The sequence below is a fragment of the Thunnus albacares genome, chromosome 7, assembly GCF_914725855.1.
Source record: "Thunnus albacares chromosome 7, fThuAlb1.1, whole genome shotgun sequence".
Taxonomy (NCBI): Eukaryota; Metazoa; Chordata; class Actinopteri; order Scombriformes; family Scombridae; genus Thunnus; species Thunnus albacares.
The window spans coordinates 31,220,059-31,240,138 of record NC_058112.1 but is presented as its reverse complement, the minus strand read 5'-3'; the positions used below and the strand labels follow the sequence as shown (position 1 = coordinate 31,240,138).

General features: G+C 40.0%; 1 protein-coding gene and 1 long non-coding RNA gene across 3 annotated transcripts in view; both read right to left on the bottom strand.

Moving 5' to 3' along the window:
- Positions 1–18,868, bottom strand: part of LOC122985354 (GRAM domain-containing protein 2A) — a 34,887-nt gene extending 16,019 nt beyond the window's left edge. The window contains exons 1-3 of one of the 2 annotated variants that reach the window (XM_044355937.1): positions 18,685–18,868; positions 9,154–9,264; positions 919–976 (exon numbers count right to left, since the gene is read on the bottom strand). In XM_044355937.1, coding sequence (XP_044211872.1) covers positions 919–976; positions 9,154–9,264; positions 18,685–18,698 — 183 coding nt within the window. In that variant the 5' untranslated portion in view covers positions 18,699–18,868. Of the gene's footprint in view, positions 1–918; positions 977–9,153; positions 9,265–9,363; positions 9,473–18,684 lie in introns of those variants that run through there. The other variant, XM_044355938.1, reaches the window with a different exon arrangement.
- The window catches only part of LOC122985399, a 365,027-nt gene that overhangs the window by 260,332 nt on the left and 84,615 nt on the right, over positions 1–20,080 (bottom strand). The window lies entirely within an intron of this gene.

Sequence of the window (20,080 nt, the reverse complement as noted above, 5' to 3'; positions counted from 1 at the left end):
TGAGACGGTGAGAAATCAAGACGCAACTTCACACAGATGATTAGAAACCTGGAATAACCTGGAATAACCTGGAATAACCAGGTTTCTCATGTTCCATGTTAATGCCACATCCCCAATAAGATCAAAACCAGGATGAGACTAAAAACAAGGATACTAGCGCGCACGTAAACACGCTCAGTGATGACATGAAAATACTGAAAACAGTTCATGTTAATGGATTGTCTTTCTTTGATTTGGGGGATAATCATGCTCTCAGTTTTGCTACTATAGTTCCCATAATGCTTTGGGGGATGTAAACAGGAAACAGCAAATTCGCACCATTTAAAGTACGCTGAATTAGCTATTAGCAGTTCCTGCCAACTATATGTCTGATCCTCCCTTAAACACTATAAATCCTGCAAACATTTGCAAAAGTGACACACAAAGGCGACTTCAGCCTGACGTGACTTTGAGCGTTTGATGAATACGGCACGTGTGTGTCTGAGCCAGAATGTGTCACATCTGTGTGGCTGAGAAAACATCTGGAGTAAATCTGGTCCTCTGGAATTTTTAAATTGTAAAACATATCTGCCATTCAATCTCAAGACTTAAACCTGTCTGTGTTTGAGCTGTTAATGTCTGATGATAAACCAACCCTCTGTCTGCTGAAACAGACACATACACACACCCCTGAATGCGTTTCCATGGAGACGAGACAGACGCCGGAAACTTCTGCAGAGACTTAAAAACAGATTTGAAAGGACTCCCGCTGCTCTGTCGGCATTGTGTGTGTCTGTGTGCGTGTGTGTGTGTGAGTGTGTCTGTGTGTGTGTGTGTGTGTGTGTGTGTGTGTGAGTGTGTGTGTGTGTGTGTATGTGTGTGTGTAGGTGGGAGCTCAGCAGTACGTATCATCATTTTTAGGTCAGTTCAAGGACTTACTGATCCTCTGTAGCACTTCTTCACGTCTTCGTAGGACAGGTCGTCGATCAGCTGCAGCCTGCAGGAAACATCACAACATCTAATTAGATCGTTTGTGTCAGAAAAGACAAAACGTTCAGTTTCTGCAGAGAAACAGAGGAGTGAAGATTAGTGATGGGAACCGAGAATGGAGCCTGAACTGAAACCGGTTTCCAACCTTTTTGGCTTTTGACGTCTTACAAAAAGCAGTGTGTAGTCGGGGTCACATTTCACATGTCTATGAGTTGTTAACAGCTCCACCAAATAGTGATTTTTCCCTCTAAACTTCTCACATGCTTTCATTTCAATAAATGTTCAAATGATCCAATATTTCAGCAAAAATCAAAGATTAGAGAAAAAGTCCAAAAACTGAAAACAGATTTGTGTATCAGAACTTTGTTTTTTCTTCTTTCCTCTCCCATTAATCATCTCACCACCCCTCAGATTTATCTGCTGACCCTTTGGAGGGGCCCGACCCCTAGGTTGGGAACCACTGGACTAAACTAGCTAACTGTATATAAAGTAGTGTAAACTAGCTCCACCTCCAGCAGCTACAACAGTAACATGCTGCTCTAACACTGATGCTTCACTATTAATAATCTAATGATGTCATATCGATGACCGAAGAGCAAAACCTCCTATCTGAAAAATTCAGTTTTTTGAGAAAACAAAAAAAAAAACTTGTTTTCTTGTAGAATGCTATTTGTTAAGGACACCCAACATATAATACACTGTTTTTGGACTATATTATTATATTATGTGTTATAGATATTAATGCCTTGCAAAGTGCAGATAGGAGCTTTTGCACTTGGTGCAAGTTGGAAGAGGTTCTACAAAACGATGCTTTAAATTAAGTTAATGATTGAAATTAAATTAAAAATAAAATTAAGTTTGTTTTCAGGTAAAAAGATGTAGTAAATGTAATAGTTACTACATTGTAGTATACTAGGGTCAGAACTCCTTAAATTCAGTGTATTTGCTTCCTCGTCCACTTGAAATGAATGTTCAGTGATTGTGTAACACACTCGTGCTTTAGCCTCTCTACACACTCAGGGACTCTGCGTTGTGTTTTTGTTTTGTTGTGTGACTTTTCTGTCACAATGAAGGGCGGGATTATCCTGCAGACAGACTGAATATGAGCAGCCTTCCTTGTTCTCATCATCCAAAGTGAAATCCACCAATCAGAACATTCTGCAGATAGGAGGTTTTGCACTTTGGCCATCAAATATATAATAATATATCAGTCAGAGGGACCAAACCACTACTTTTACTGCAATACTTTAACTACATCAAGCTCATAATACTTTTGTACTTTTATGTACTTTTACTTGTGATGGAGTATTTTTACATTGCTGTATTTGTACTTTTACTTAAGTAAAGCATCTTAATACTTCTTCCATCACTGCCTGAGATTTGTCAAGAAACATGCAGCCCTTTAAATAAATCTGATGGAAATTTAAATCGTTGGTCTTGTGTCTGTAAAAGTCACAGCGGCAGTATTTTATCTCAAAGTTGAACCTGAAACATTTCTGTGACACTTTAAACTGAATCCTGTCAGATGAACATAAAGATAAAGCAACAGAGAGAGAAATGTGTGTTTTGTTTCACCTTCTAACATCACTGTAATACATTTAAAATGTCATCTCTAGTGCACAAAACTGGTTTAATAAACCAGGAAAAAGCCGATTTTAAGGTGTTGAGGAGATTCTTCTTGCCATTGCAGTGCAACTGGAGCAGAAGAGGTTAAAAATCCCCCTAAAACCACAACAATCAGAGCAGAACAGCCTCTCTATATTTTCAATGTTCATTCATGCTGCTGAATAAATAAATTCTGCTAATGTGAGCTAACAGGAATCCACCTGAACGTCTTGTCATTCAACGTTTGTGCATGTGGGACTTTATAAAACAAGCAGCAGAGTTCTCTCTCTAACAACATTAACAGTCGGTGGATTCACTGAGAGAAGCAACACGGTCCTTTAATTAACACTTCAACAGCAAAATAACTTCAAAACCGTCAGGGATGCAGACAAAAAAAAGTCTCCTTGTTGTCATATTTTTAACTCATGTTGAAGGAACATTAACAGAAAAGTCACCGCTGAAAGAAATCACTTGAACAGATACTGCAGATGAAAGCAGCCGTGTTATGAGATCCATGTCTGAAAAAGGGGCTTTAAATCACATTAAAGGTTTGATTTTTTTATATTTTCTCTGAGGCACAAACAAAATTTATGAGATCAGAGCTGTCGTATGAATCATGAAGGAGGAAAAAACACTCAGAAATCACTGTCTGAATGAATTTAGAGTTTAAATATGACACTGAAATAAAATATAAAACTAAAACAAACTGAATATTGTGTGCCAGAGATTGTTTTTTTTTTTGCAGATGAATTTTATTTCAGTAGTTGTTGTAAACAGCTGCCTCAGCGTCTCCCTGCAGCTCTCTGTCCAGTATCATCAGCTGACAGTGTAACATCATCTACTGCGGGCTATAATATCTGTGTGACTGTCACATCCTCTGACTGCCTCTCATATTAGTCACAGAGCGCTCTGCTTTAGAAAGACCGTTTTTGGCAATATTCGCTCTCTTTTAGATCTGTTTTTGCTCTCTACCAACTCCTGAGGGAAATATCTGGCTCTTTTTTTTTTTTTTTTCTCTGAAAACAGCTGCTGCGACCCAAAAAACGACGCTATGAGAGCGCTGAGAGTGAAGTGAAACAGTAAAAGTTGCAGCCAGACAGATAAACAATGAGCTGAAACTCACTATAAAGCTCCGTAAAGCTGCAGAGTCACTGATCTGTAGCTTCATCACTACTTCTGAGGATGAATTTGTTGAAAGACTGCAGAGCTAGAGAGCAAAACTGAAACTATGATTATTATTCTGTTTGGTAAAAAGACAAAAAATAAATCCCTATATTCTCATTGTTACCTCTGGACAGCTAAAATAAAGTTCTCCCCTCACACACACACACAGGCTCTTTAGGTGCAGCTGTCACATCATTACATCATGCAAAAGGCTCAGTCAGACGTTTCCTCGTGTTATCAGGAGCCACATGGCTGCGAGGATGTAAATGTGACCACAGATAACAACGAGAGTCGGCTCGGATCAAAGCTGCTGCTCGTTTTGTTCACACATGATGCATGACGAGTGACGCAGCACATCAAAACCAACAGCTGTCAACGTTTTGACACGACAGGTCGTCATTGGCCTGATGGTTAACTGAAGTAGTTTTTTTTAGTCGTCAGAGATTCAGCTACAACTTTTTTTAAAGGATTCAGTTGGTGATTTTCTATATTTGGTCAGTTTATTTGGAAACGGCTCCAACAACTAATGACATCAAGTTTTCAGTCTCAGGAGGGTCATTTGTGTGAGACAGATGCCACTGAGCATGTGCAGGAACGCAGTCCCCACTCTCTATCTTTGTAAAAGGGAGGTTCTGCTGATTTTATTACAGTGTGTGTGATGTCTGTATATTTTGGTCTGACAGAGTTATGATGTGGAGATTGAATTGTTCTCAGAAAAAAGAGACGATTTACTGTTGGATGCAGCGTCTCCTCAAACAGCTTCAAGGTGTTTGGTTGGTTAACAAATCTTCAGATGCACACAAAAATAGTTGCAGATTAACTGCAAAACTCTGCCTGTAATCCGTTAGATTACCATGACATAAACTGATGCACGGTGTTAAAGTTCTGGGATTTGAACCAGCGACTGCTGCTTGCTCATGAACCTGCTGCTGCGTGCATGTGTCTGCAGTACATTGACTGTGTTCACTACGTGGAGCCGTGCTTCAGTGGCACTCTGGTCCAGGCCGACTTGGACATTATCTGGATCATTATCATGGAAGCTTTAATAGCTGAGGACGTGTCTTAGCAGCCGTCAGACACACACACACACACACACACACACACACACACACACACACACACGCTTATTATTTGTGTCAGATTTCATGGAGGATGGTCAGGAGGGAACATGAAGTTCATGCAAAAAGAAAAGCAACTGATCAAAACTGGACACATTACTAGGAGGATCAGCAGCAGTGTAACTACCAGTGATCAATTATATCGATTATTATAATGTGATTTGTAGGATTATCGATAATAAGAGTAAAACTGGAACTGAAGTGAAATTCCCCATCAGACACTGGTTTTAGTTTGGTACACTGGAGCATGGAGAGTTCAGTGTGTGTGAAAGGAGTGATTGTCCACAAGAGCTACTGGGAGGAGCGCACACACACACACACACACACACACACGATAAAAGAACTAATTATGCAAACCGTTTCAGCCTGAATGGGGAAACTGGAGCAGAGAAAAGAAGCTGTGTTCACACTGATGCAAGCAAATCTAAAAATGTTGATTACAAGTAAAAAAAAAAAAAAGGGTTTAAGCGTCACTCGTCGTTTTCAGACGTTGGTTTCTGAGAAGCGCGGCGGGCGGCGTGACGTCGGCGGCGAGGCTCAACGGACAAATCTGACACCGTCTCAGCAGCTTAAAGTTGTCACTCGCTGTATTTGCATCCTACAGTTGCTTCTCTATTAGTTTTTACTGTTATTGGTCGCGTGCAGGATTCATGTCGCCTACACATGCACGCACATACACATCACTGTTGTCTTCTTTAAAGGAGAGGAAGTCTGTCTTCATACAATAATGACGTCTCTAATGTCCAATGTACATTACTGTGCCAAAAATGTTAGGCTCTAACAATAAAGTGAGGATGCTTTCAAAAATGATGCCAGTTTTTATTTATCAGTTAACTTCATACAAAGTTGAGTCAATCTCAGAACCCGTCAGCTATCAGTCTGACGATGATTTAGCCTCTGGAGTATTATATTATAATATTATTATAATATTTCGGGGCTCCTGGTGTAGCCAGCAGATGTCTGGATAACAGATATCCGGGCCAAGACTTCCTGTTGCGTGCATTGGTCGTTGTTTACAGACTGATAGACTAATAAAAAGCTAAATCATCGTCAGACGATAGCTGATGCGTACCTTACCTGCATGCAACCAAAGCCTGCTCAAACGTGATTGGTCAATTCTACTCTGACTACAAATGGAAACCAGAAGGCTTCTGGTACCAAAATCTTGTCCGGTTGCCTACAGATTCTGTATTAATATGCAGATATCTGTTTATAGAGATTAAAGTTGAGTAAACAGTAGAAACATAAAGTAAATCAGTATTTGGTCTTTAAACCAGCAGCAGTTCTCCTCAGTGTTTCAGGTACTCGGCAGGTCGGTTGTTCCTGCATCTCGGAGAAGTTGCCACACTTCTTCTTCTTCTGTGGATTTCAGCGTCTCAGCTGCTTCTGTCTCTTCATGTTAATCCCAGACTGACTCCATGATGCTGAGATCAGAGACCATCTGCTGCAGGACTCCTTGTTGTAGCTGAAGATAGATCTTTATGACTCTGACACACCTTTCTGACGGTATTACACTACGGATAAATGCCTGAAACTTTTGCACATTGCTGTATGTAGAAATGTTTCTTGGTCGCTGTAATAATTCCTTCTCTCCATACTAACCCTGAATGCGATTATACGGTAAGAGATGAGGGACAAAATCAACAGCCCTCGTTCCAAAGTTCAGCTGAAGCTAATATGATGTTTCAGTTAAATCCAGTCGATATATTCCAAAGTTACAGTCTGTTTAGACTGAGTTACAAGAGACAGTCAAGCAGCAGTCACCACATCCTGAGGTTGAAGTATCTTAAAGTAACACCGACAGCCGCTAGAAGCTCAAAAAGCCTCAACTACTCTCTAGAAATACAGTCATTCTGGTCTCAATCTCTAAATTCAGGTCCTCTAATAAGTGTGCTGGTGGTTATTTTGGAAATTATTGCTCCGTTAATAAGATTTGAAGACTTATAGTAGCTTTGATGTCTGACATGTGGGTGTTGATTGACAGCTGTGATTGACAGTTGGCTCACCTGCTTTAATGTTACTTGATTACTACACCTGCCCTGTTAGCACAATTTAGCTGAACGTTGGTGTGTGACGTCCATCTTCATATACAGTCAATGTAGCTGGTGAAACGTCATGACTTTAGCTTTCTATTAGCATAAAAGGCTAATTTGACATTTTCTTTGATTGCTATTAAATTATTTAAAAACTGTTTCTGAACAACTTAAGAGACTGAGCTGAGCTGAGCTGAGCGCTTTGGGCTGTGTGTGGCTGTTTGTGGGTTTTAACGGAACATTAGCGCTCTGTCAGCAGAAGTGAATTAAGGCTTTACACTAGTTTCACACACACACACACACACACACACACACACACACACAACCTCCTTCTTCCCATCAGCCACTCCGCCTCTCTCTTAGCTCTGCTGCCTGGAAACGTGAGCTGACTGCACGTGCTGCAGGCAAACACACACACACACACACACACACACACACACACACACATACACACACACACACACAGCTCTGATTCTGCAGCTTTGCTTGCAGCTTGTTTTGTACGTGACAGGAATAACAGAGCAGAGGGAGAGAGACACTGAGGCTTTCCCTCTCTGTGTATTGTCTCTCCTGCACGTCTCCTCAGCTTTCATCTCCTGCCAAACACTCCGACACACACACACACTCACACACACACACTCACACTTTATCAGGACTAATGAGTGAATTGGTTGATTATGAGGAGGTTGGATCCTGACATGAATCATCCTACATGACATTATTCACACTTCACACTTCCTGCGGCCTTCCTGTAATAACGGCGTTCACTACCGTCTGTCCGCAACATCTGGCTATGTCACGATTCCAGCTGCGCGTCTCGTCCGCACCTTGCAGCGGCTGGAGGTTTCCACCTGCAGCCTCTGATGGCGCCTGTTTCCTTCAGATCAAAACTAAACTAAGCGCTGCTTCTCTTTCCGGTGACGATGTCGTGAACGTGTGTGAGGAAGTATCGAGAGACATCATTGTGGCTTGTTTCCAGTTACTTCCTGTTAGGTAACTGAGACACAGTAGTCACTGTATGTAATACACAAGTAGTCGATTGATTGTTTAGTTGTTTGACAGAAAAAAAAAACCCAAAGCATCGGTAACTATTTTGATAATTGATGAATAGTTTTATTTCATTTTAAAAGGAGAAAATCTCCAGCTCCTGCTTGTCATCTGTGATGATTTTCTGCTCTTCTTGGTCTTGTGTGACAGTAAATTGAATGTTTGGATTTTGTTGAATAAACAACGATTTGATGACATCACCTTTATGAAACCATGACAGACATGTTTCACTGTTTTCAGGCATTTTATAGATCAGACTTATTATTAATTAAATATAGAAAATAATTGGAGATTAATTGATAATGTAAATAATCGTAAGTTGCAGCCGTAAACCAAGACGCATGTGACTGAGCCATCATCAGCAGTTTTTGTATGAAGGTCTGTGGTGTTTTTACCATATTCCAAATAAATATAACAAGGATCGGGGCTCTAAGCTGATTATTTCAAATGTTTCCAACAGTTTTCAAACCCAGAGAAATCTGTAATTTAATCACGTTCACGTTCACGTAACGTTCTGTTTCATTTGCACATGCGTCAGCGTTGTGGTTGTCTGCCAGAAGCTGTCATTCTTTGTTGTTTTTAACTAAATCTTTTGACCGGATGAAGGATTTTAGTCATCGGACGTCTGGATCTTAAGTTATCAGAGAAACAAGCTGAGCAAACGTTAGCAGCAACTCGGGTAGCAGCTTCTCCCGGACGTCCTGTGTCGACTAAATAATGTGGGAGAAATGCTGATTCATAATGTGAAACTGCTTTATTCAGTGTTTTTACTGGTTTTAAATAATCGTGTCCATTTATCTTGGAGAGGAGGAGACCTCTGCAGATAATTCGGCTCCCAGTAAAAACCTCCTAAACGTCTGGATCTTAAGTCATCAGACAAACAAGCTGAACAAACGTTAGCGTCAGCTCGGCTAGCAGCGCCTCCGGATGTCCTGTGTCTGTACTGTTTGTTATTGTGCTGTTATATGTTTTAATTGTGACCTGCCGAAGGGACTGCACACGAGAACTAGCTATAAGCTAACTCTGGTGCAGTACATCAAATGGTAACATTTATGTTTAACACTGTACATGCTCCCAATAAATACAATACAACAACTATTAATTTAGAAAATAATAAGCAGATTAATCAATAGTTGCAGCCTTTAACTTTTACCCCCAAAATCGTCAGGTTTCATCTCTCTGACCGCTCTGTTTGTAAGTAACCTGCAGTTACTCACCTGAACGGCAGGGGGCAGTGTGCGTCATCCTCCCTCGGTGGTTCCACCTCATGGGGGGGCAGGACGCTGATGTCATCACTATGCTCCAAGTTCTCCATCATTATTATCTGCCTGGAAGGACAGGAAGGAGAAACAATGTTAAACAAAAACAACGAGAATATTTCTGCTTGAAATCACATGAGCAGGTTTATTTTTTCAGCCTGATGACACCTCTTCATCTGCAGGTAGCTCTCACAAAAGGGAGGAAGTTCACAGAAAAGCTTTTTAAATCAACCATGATATTGCATAAACGCTGCTCTGAAAGACTGTGAAGTAATAATCATGAGGAGAGAAAGAAAATATGAGAGAGAGGATGAGGGAGGCAGCATCACATAACACGCTCTAAATATAGAGGTGTGACCAACATCGTTGGTGTTGAGAAGTAAGCACGTGTGCGGGAAGACAAGATTAGACAAGATGCAAGAGCAGAACTGTTGAGCGCTAAGAGCTGCATTAAATAAACAGAAGTGTTTCTGTTCCTCTGGTCTGGATCGAAAAGCTCCCAGAGAGAAAATAAGTAAAGTTCACCCACTGAGAGTTGAAATGTTCTAACAGTTCTGGGTTTATATTGATGTTTATGCCAGAACTTGTTGTACTGTAACTGTGGATATAAGTTGGATCGTCTAGACTCAGTACTAGAGCTGGTACTGTAGTGAATACTGGATTAATAAACCTGGTACTAATATGAGTACTACAGTTAGTATTCAGTCAATTATGAGATATGATATATGTAGATATTAAAGTTGGTCTCAGCCTCAGTTTTAATCAGCTCACGACATAAAACAATATGACTTGAATAAAACTACTTCTAGCTTCAGTATTTCCCTTTTTAAAGTGACTTTAGCATCTGTGGTTTTAACTATAACCCACAAGTAATTAACATTAGTGTTAGCTTGTTGTCCTTTGCTATTATTATAAGCTAAATTATTGTTTTTGTCAAAACAAATTAGGAGATGAACAGAAGGAAATGTGTAGGAACCTCTTTACTTTTTACTGAAGTTCTTTGAGAAATTTATAATGTGATAGAAAGTCAAGAGGTTGTGAGATGTAGCACAACAAGCTAGTGAAGCTGTAAACTGAACCGAGTTCCCACACATGCTCAGTGACGTCTGCCTTACACAGAACTACTCTCCTGAGACTGAAAACATGATCGATATTACTCTTTGGAGCCGTTTCTAAACAAACTAAAGTAATCACTCTGTTCAGGGTGAAGGAACATGTCACCCTGTGCAGCCGTGTGACTCGGAGGAATAAAATACATCAGGCTTTTCATAAACACACGACACTTGTAAGAAGGATGAGATCATTGTTGGTTTGGATTCAAACATGAGATTTGTTGACGATAAGAAAAATGTAGAAAATCGCCAGTCAAATCCTTTAATACTACACTTAGTAAAAGAGTTAGTAAAAGATGGTTGTACTAGAGTAAGTATTATGGCTACAACTATGGGATTAGTATCAAAACTGGTAATGGAATTATAATTGGAAACTGGGTAAATACCACTGGAGTTAATTCAAGGCTGCTACAGTTGATACCAGAGCGAGTGCAGATACAGTTACTGGTGGCACTGGACCTACCAGTCTTAATCCTGTGATTAGTGGTAAAACTGGTAGCAGAATTACAGCTAGAGTTGATACTAGACACTTGTACTAGACACTTGTACTAGTGCTAGATTTAATCCTGGAGCTGGTACTAGAGGGACTACTAGTCTTAGTACTCAGATTTGCAGTGAAGTTTGAACTAGATTCAGTCTCAGGGTTGATACTGGAGTACTTCTACATCTAATACTAGGATTGATTTAAATACAACATCGGGGTGAGTAATAGATTTAGTAATAAAGAGTTAATACTATGATTGTATTGGACTCAGTACTAGATATGATACTAGAGTTACTGCAGTTAGTCCTGGATTTACTGTGAGTTTTAGATTTGGTACAAGGCTTGGTACAACGATGACAACCGAGGCTGGTAGTACTTATGTTTAGAGGGCATAAACGACGGAGCGCTCTGATTGGTCGGAGGATTCGTCGAGCTGCAAGAGACCTTTGATCTGAAGCTCTGCATCAGCCCCGAATTGAACACACACACACACACACACACACACACACACACACACACACATGCTGGACACGGCAGCAGTGAGGATATTCCTCCACTCTGTTGCCATGGCAACAGCTTCAGAAGAGGCTGTTCAGATCGAGCATCGTTCTCCTCGTCTCTTATGTCAGCTGAGACTGGAGCAGAGAGGCAGTTTTTTTTGTAACAATAAGTGATGTAACAGCACACACACACACACACATCAGTGAGATTACTGTACAAAAAACAGATTAAGGTAAAAAAAAAATGTGATTAAAGTGCTCACAGTGCTGATTTCCCAGACTCCAGTTTACCTGATTGGTATTATAAGTGGATCAATCAATGTCTACAAGGATGTGTTGTAGCGAACGTGAACCACAAAAAGGAGAAAGAAAATGTTGGAAATGTGTCGGGGTTTGGACGGTTTTTCACTCAGTAGTTAAAGAGTTTTCCGGCCACGCTGCTGTTTTGTGCATCGAAAAACTGCTTTGCATGCTGTTTGCCCTCTGTGGTGCTCATGTAAATAAAAAACAGAACGACTCAGCCCCGACTGAGGTGTCACACCACGGCAATTTGAGCCTGACATGTAATCTGTAAATCATGTCCTACCTGCTCCAGTATCACGTGTAGTATCTTATTTTTATTTGTTTGATTTGTGATGTAACACAAAACCCAGCACATTAAGCAGAGGTCAAGATGTTTTCACACTCTGCTACTGAGAAACACTGATTGACTTGTTGGATCGCACATGTTCTGGTTTACAGGTGAGATGGAAAAAGAAATAAGATGCTACACAAACATTTAAAAATACTCCATTACAGCTAAAAGTCGTCCGTTCACATCTGACTCAAGTAAATATAATCAAGCATTAGCAGTAAAATTTATTTGAAGTACTTAAAGGGGACATATCATGCATATTTCCAGCTCTATATTTATATTCTGGGGCTTTAATGGAATATATTTGCATGATTTACAGTTCAAAAAGCTCCTTACTTATCTTCTACTGGTCCTTTATGCAGCCCCTCAGTTCAGCCTCTGTCTGAAACAGGCCGTTTTAGCTCCTGTCTCTTTAAGCCCCGCCTCCTGATGAGCCCACTCTGCTCTGATTGGTCAGCTTCAGGAAGCTTCAGGAAACTTCAGGAAGCAACGACAACAAACTACTTTTTCTTTACTCAGAACGACCTCCTCCCTTCCTGGACTTTGTCACTCTATAATAACGTCACTTGATTTCCTTCCTTTGCTCCCGTTGTAACTACCACTGCTGCTAGAGGGCGCCGTCACTGGAATGTAAACAGTTTTTTGGGGAACTTGCTGAAACAACTCAGTCTGTCGTGACAAGGTGTAGTATTTTCTGAGTTTTTTCACCGGCTGATGAACTGATAAACTGCAGCTTCCACATGACCTTACACAACAACTCCTCCATCTTTGCTAAAAACCATCAGTCCATTCAGTCACTTCCTGCTGCAGGCAAAGTTCCTGTGATGTAAGACCTTTTTCATAACACATAAGATACAATGCAATAGCTCTTTCATGGTCATTCTGGTCAAAGCATGACAGAAAACCAGTCAGGACAACAAGGCCTACAATTATCTACTAAATACATTCATTTCTTGACATTTATATCATATTTTTGTCGGTACTTCCCGGCTCTACTTAACAATAATTCCTTGTAATATAAATCCATAATTTAACATGCAGAATAATTCATTGATTTCAGTTCATTTAAAGTCTCCCTCCACTCAAAAAATGTTTTTCTTCTTGTTCCTACAGTCAGATGTTTGAGCTTCACTGTGCAGTTTGTTTTCACGTTGATCTGCTGAAAGCGGAAAGTTTCTCTGTGCTCATTGAAAATCCAGTTTTAAGCGGCGAGCATGGAGCCAATCCTGGTCCAGTATTCAACTTACACAAGTGTGATGTGGAAACCTGAAGCCTCCAGTTCACAAACACTGAGAATAGACTCTACAGTGAAGGAGGAGACGTCATGTTAAACTTCTGAAATTAAATATATTTGCATATTCATAGATGCCATTTTAAGGATTCTGAAGTGATAATTTCACTTTTTTTATGTGGAAAAACCATATCAGACACACATTAACGTTCCAAGTAGAGTATTTTTATATGTTTTTAATGCGTGTCTGGAGGGGATCTTTAAATTTTTGCTGAATTTGAGACTTTTCCGGTATGAGTAGATGCAACTGTAGCTCCCTGCAGTCTAATCCACCATCTCTACAGTCTCACTTGTAGTTTATAGATGTAGAAAGTCTCCTGACAGCCGCCTACACATACAAAAAAAAAAAAACCCTTACAACTAGTGTTACTGTCTACAGCTGGAAGGAGATGATATTGAACACATCTGCTTAATAGAGAACTGATTTCTGTGCTTTTTTAAGATGTTTCAACACCCGCAGACATCCTGCTGCTCTAAATATCCCACAATGAAAGAGTCCTCACGCACATCACGATACCACAGGCTCAGTTATCAGCGGGTTCATACTAAATCTCAAGGTTTGTGTTATTACAGCGGAGAGTGGAGCTCAAAACGAAATGTTTACGGAAGATCAAAACTCTCCTCTCAGCTGAGAATTTTAACATTTTATCATCACGCTGCTAAAAAATAAATCAGAGCTGCTGAGATGTGAGTATGTCGGCAGGCAACTGACTCCACCTTCGAGAGGTGGAAAAGAACCACAGTTAGTTGCCATGGTGACAGGCATGATCCTCACACACACACACACACACACACACACACACACACACATATATATATATATATATAGCCCTATCTCTCTCCCTCCCGCTGACAGCAGATACAAAACCCCTCTCTCACATCCTTTCCTCCTCCTCTTCCCGGTTTCCATGGAGCCTCTCCGAAGAGTCTCGCCCCGCTGATTAAATCAGGCAGCACCTCAGGGAGACACAGGCTGTTTGCTGTAATGGGACTCTTTAACGCTTTAGATCTTCACTTGTGGTTTGACTTCCTGCTGTCAGACGTGTCAGACATCAGGCCGGGCGATCCGGCTGAAGAATTTATCACCATAAAATGTTTCTTTTCAGTTCATATCGATAATTATTGTCAAGTCAACTTAATTTATATCATCTCAGGGCACTGGTCGATTATTTGGCAGGTCTAGACTGTACTCTTTAATTTACAGACAGCAGACATTCCCACATGAGGGAGGAAAAACTTCCCTTTAACGGGAAGAACCCGCAAGCAGAGCCAGACTCTATGTGGGCGGATATCTGCCTTGACCGGCTGGGTATTGAACACTTTTAATGGTCTATTTTTAATAAAGACCAAGAGAAAAATGGTTTAATTTAACCACTTTATTTATCAAGGCACACAGGTAATAATTTAAAAACAAAACAGCCCTACTGGTGAGCAGACTTTTCCTTTTTTCATCAACTATTTCTTCACCATCTGTACTCTTTTTTTTTTTTAATTCCACACTGTTTCTGTTGTTGCATCACATGTCGACGGTGCAACTGAACAACACGCCTTGTTAAATGTTTGCACATCACTCATAGCACACTCTCCATTATCAAAGGATATGATAGGCTGTTCATGAGCTCATGCAACTGAAATTTGTATATTCTTTATGTGCTTTCCCTATCGAACTATTTTCTTATTGCTATAGATAAAGTGTCCATCGTCGGTACATATTGTTATCATTTTATCGCCAGGCTTAGACTGTACACTCGACATTTAACTGAGAGGATGCTTCAGCTCCCATAAACTCAACTGCAGGGATCACAGGAGCCAAGTTTCCTCTAACCAAAATTCAAGAAATTCAGCAAAACAAAACTCTATTAGTGCTTGTTTCCTTCCATTACTGTTCTGTAAATATTAGGAGATAAACAGTTGGTGCCATTAAACCACTGCAGAAGAAGTGGGGCTCTGCTGGAATATCGTTGCATGATTTACAGTTATTAGTTACACTTATTTATCTCATACTGGTCCTTAATGGAGCTTCAGTTCAGCCTCTTCAGAAGCTGCGTCACGGCCACGTCAACAAACTATGAAACAAACTATAGTAGCAGGATTTCACCACTTTTTCTTCTTCTTTACTTGAAATTTCAGCTTCTCAAACACATTCATACAACACACAAGACAAACAACACATGGAAACCCCTCAGCAACAAACCTCAGCACCTCCCTACAGATCTACTTTAATTCTCTTTACAGTAAACAATCGTATTTTTTCACTCTCGTCGTAATGATCAGACTCTGACCCAGACGCTGTAAATTTCTTAAAGACGTTCTCACATATGCTCGGTGGCCTCTTCCTGACACAGAAATACTTTCCAGACAACGACTTAAACCAATATTCATTTTCACGTCCTCTGCCAACGTTCATACATCACAACAACACAAACCCGTCTCTCACGTGGGTCAGCTCAGGACAACACAAACAGGTGGAGGATTAAAAATACTGGATTTTTTTATTCCAGCGGACTCAAAAAACAACACTTTTACTGCACAACAGGAGAGAGGAGAAGATAGAACTATTATTCAATCAACAAATCCCATGAAAAGACCAACAATGTGTCTCTCTGCCTCCCCAGTCTGAACCCAGCGGCTCCTTCTGAAGACGTAAATCTTTAAAAACTCACAAATATACACTCACAGAGCAATTTATTAGGAACACCTTTACAATCCAATACAACAGCTCTGCAATAAATTCTACTTTTACAAAGCTTTTACATTTTTAGTTTAAAGGATTCCCCAGAATTTGTCCACCTCGTTAACATGTATATAATATTAGGAACACTTGTCAATATAATGCAGTCCAGTACACCAGCAGCAACAACCTCAGTAATAAACATAAAGTAGAATTATCACCTTTCTGACAATGTCAACATGAATGTATAAGCCTCGTAAAAGTAGAAGTGCTCGGTGAGTGTGTGTATATGCTGTAAATCAGTGTCTGCATGCTGATTAAACTTCTAGGTTGCTCAGAGCAGAATTTCATTATGTGTTCGTCCTAAACGAGTAAAAGCAAGACTTGATCGATTCATTCAAATGACGCTGCTGAGATACTGATACAGTCTAATATAATATATATATATACACTTTTCTCCTTATAATCACTATTAATTCTCATTATAATATGAATATTCAACCCATTATAACAAGAAACTTTGCAAATATTTGTTTTATCATGGCGTCGTACTTTAAAGGACGGGTTCACAATTATTCAAGTGGGTGGGCCAAAATCCACAGTGTGTCCACACAGTCATTTAAAAGTTAATGTGAAGCTTCTATTCAGCTTCATCAGTCTGAGTTAGTCATATCAAGTGGATATCTGACACATTTACAGTCTTTTTAGCATCAAATTCCCTCTTTGTGTTTCCTCGGACAGTGTTTCCCTGTTGAGCTGCAGGTAGAAGTATAGTAACAAAAAGAGGGACTTTGGTACTAAAAAGACTGTAACGTTGAAAGATATCTACTTGATTTGACTCATTTGGAAGCTGACGCTTCATATTAGCTTCAGATAAACTTTTATGAAGGGATCTTCTAATGGTCAGTATGAACAGGAGGAAGATTACAGCAAGAAAACATGTTTCACTGTTCATTTGGGCTCCTGACTGTTGTTTTAAGACAGACTTGAACCCGTCCTTTAAGATATATCAAGCTGCAAACACACAGAAATTTAACTTTCTATCAATCATTTACATGTCAAATTTGTGGGCCATGATGTGATTATATGGAAAGATAATAGAATTGAGTAGTTATCCAGGCAACAGTCTTTATAAATCTGATACAGATCGATCTGAAAACGAGCTGAGAAACATCTGAGTCAGTCTCTTGTGTGGTGGGAGCCGGTCCAACTCTGCTGCTTCCTACTGAAAGAGGAGTTTTGTTTGCGGCGCTACTCCGCCCCGAGAGCCTCCAACACACACCGGGCAACAGAAAACACACTGCGGCTGAAAAGCACGGCGGGCCGAGCCAAAGCAGAGGAGCCTGCAGGGGAGATGCTGCGTATTCAGAGCTGCTGGAGCGAACAGAGGCTGAGAGCTGCATGTTAAGTACCGCAGCAGACAGGAGGCCACACAGGGTCAGACACCTCGCTGGGACATCGTTAATACAGTATCTCAAACATTCAGAGGTGTCTGTTCCCTCCGCGGAGACGAGGCACCACACAGGAGAAGAGAAACTCAGCTGCTGAAAGTCAGACGAGTTCAAAACTACATTTCACTGCAACAGTTTAGGTTTTAGACTCAGGAAAAAGTAAAAGTAAAATTCCTTAAAAAACAGAAAGACAAACAGCCTAAAAACTAATTCAAAGAAAGCAAAGATAGAGCTGCAACTGTTAGTCGATTAATCAATCAACAAAAAATTACAACTATTATGACAATCAATTAATTGTTTTGAGTCATTTTTCAAGAAAAAATTCTCTGCTTCCAGCTTCTCAAATGTGAATATTTTCTGGTTTCTTTAGTCCTTTATGACAATAAACTGAATATCTTCGGGTTGTTGACTGTTGGTCAGGACGAAACGAGACATTTGAATATGTCGTCTTGGGCTTCAGGAAAACGGTGATCGACATTTTTCACCATTTTCTGACAAACTGATTAATCGAGAAAATAATCAACTGATTAATCGATGATGAAATTAATCATTTTTGCAGCAGTTGCAGCCCGAAAAATGCAATATTACTACAGTTAATAAATAATACTGCAGAAGAGCAAGATAACAAAGTGGAGAGGTGAAACATAATAATATAATAAAATATAATATCACAGGTATACAATAACAACTGTAGGATAATAGAATATACAGCAGTGGACGATGTATTCAGACCCTAATAACAATATAAAAATACTCTTGACATTGTAGTAAAAGCCAAAAAGGTTGGAAACCACTGGTTTCATCTTTAACAATGTGTTGTATTTTACAAGCTTGTTATATTATCCATTGTGTCAAATCTTCATCTGAAAAGTAACTAAAGCTGTCAAATAAATGTAGTGGAGTAGAAAGTACAATATTTATAAAGTAGCATAAAATAAACATTAAACACAATAAACAACAGTACCTCAACATTGTATTTAAGTACAGTAGTTGAGTAAATAACAAATAAGGGAAATTACAGATTTACAGCATTGTATTATCAGTACTTTTCTTCTACCTCTGTGTTATATTTACTGTACTACTGAGTGTTTATTGATACAATTACAATAGAAGCGTGTTTCTACCATTAAACCACAACTCCCAGTATACTAATATACAGCCAGCCCGCCAGTAACAACAATAATTCTGCTGATATCATTAACATTATGTAACAGAGACACTGTAACTGACAGTAAAGACACCACTGACTGGTACCACCACCATCATCATCATCACCACCATCAGCCGGTCTATCTCACACACATACATCGCGGATTTAAAGATTTCTGCAACACATTCAGTCTCACCTGTGTGTAATCATGCGGTCCTCAATCAGGTCCGCTGACGAGCAGCGCGGGGTTAGTGTGTCCGGGAACCGTCCGTCCGTCCGTCCAACAGCACCGACCGACCGATCTACCGACTAGAGGAGCCGCAGCCGCCGGGAGTCCGCTGCTGCTGCTGCAGCTCAGTCAAGTTCACACTATTTAACAGAGACGATACAGGAAGTAACAGGAAGCGAGCGGAGGCTTCAAAATAACACCTGAAGCACGAGGACACGTTCTGTACACAAGCATCAGATCAACCCAGTACATAATCAATACTGATTAAAGAAGAAAGACACCAGAACCAGGTCATCTCTGCTCAGCTTAAAGGACGACTTCACAGTTTTACAAGTCTGTCTTAAAACAACAGTCAGGAGCTCAAATGAACATTGAAACATGTTTTTCTTGCTGTAATCTTCCTCCTGTTCATACTGACCATTAGAAGATCCCTTCATAAAAGCTTATCTGAAGCTAATATGAAGCTTCAGCGTCCAAATGAGTCAAATCAAATAGATATCTTTCAACATTAGTCTTTTTAGTGCCAAAGTTCCTCTTTTTGTTACTATACTTCTACCTGCAGCTCAACAGGGAAACACTGTCCGAGGAAACACAAAGAGGGAATTTGATGCTAAAAAGACTGTAAATGTGTCAGATATCCACTTGATATGACTAACTCAGACTGATGAAGCTGAATATAAGCTTCACATCAACTTTTAAATGACTGTGTGGACACACTGTGGATTTTGGCCTCCATCACTTCCATTGAAAGCACATTTGAAGGATCTTTTAATATCCAGTATGAACAGGAGGAATGATTACAGCGAGGAAAACCTCTTTCACTGTTCACACGGACACCTGACTGCTGGTTTAAGACACACTTGAAAAATTGTGAACTTATCCTTTAAGGCAGAACTCAGAAGAACATTTCAAGTTGTTTAAAAGCAGTTTGTGTAACAGAAATTAGTTCTTGTACTCATCTTTGCGAACAAGGTGCAGCTGTTGTCTTTGTCTTTGAGAATTATTAGTCTCTTAGTTAACAGAGTTGTGTGGGAGAGAAATGACAGCGTGTCCTCCGAGCATCTGAATGTTTCTGTGAGGGAGGATGATTACACTGGAATACAGGTTGAATATATTAGACCGAAATAACTGTAACATTATAATAAAACTAGTGAGAAAGTATGGAGGCGAAGTACAGCACCAAACTTTCAACTGGTCCTGTAGTCCAGGCTGTTTAGGGGCCGGATTAAGGGCCAAAGAGGAGCTGCTGGGCCCCCATCAACCCCATCTTATTGAGCTACATATCACAACCTCTTGACTTTGTACTGAAGTTCTTTGAACACATTTATAATGTAGCACAACGAGCTGGTGAAGCTGTAAACAG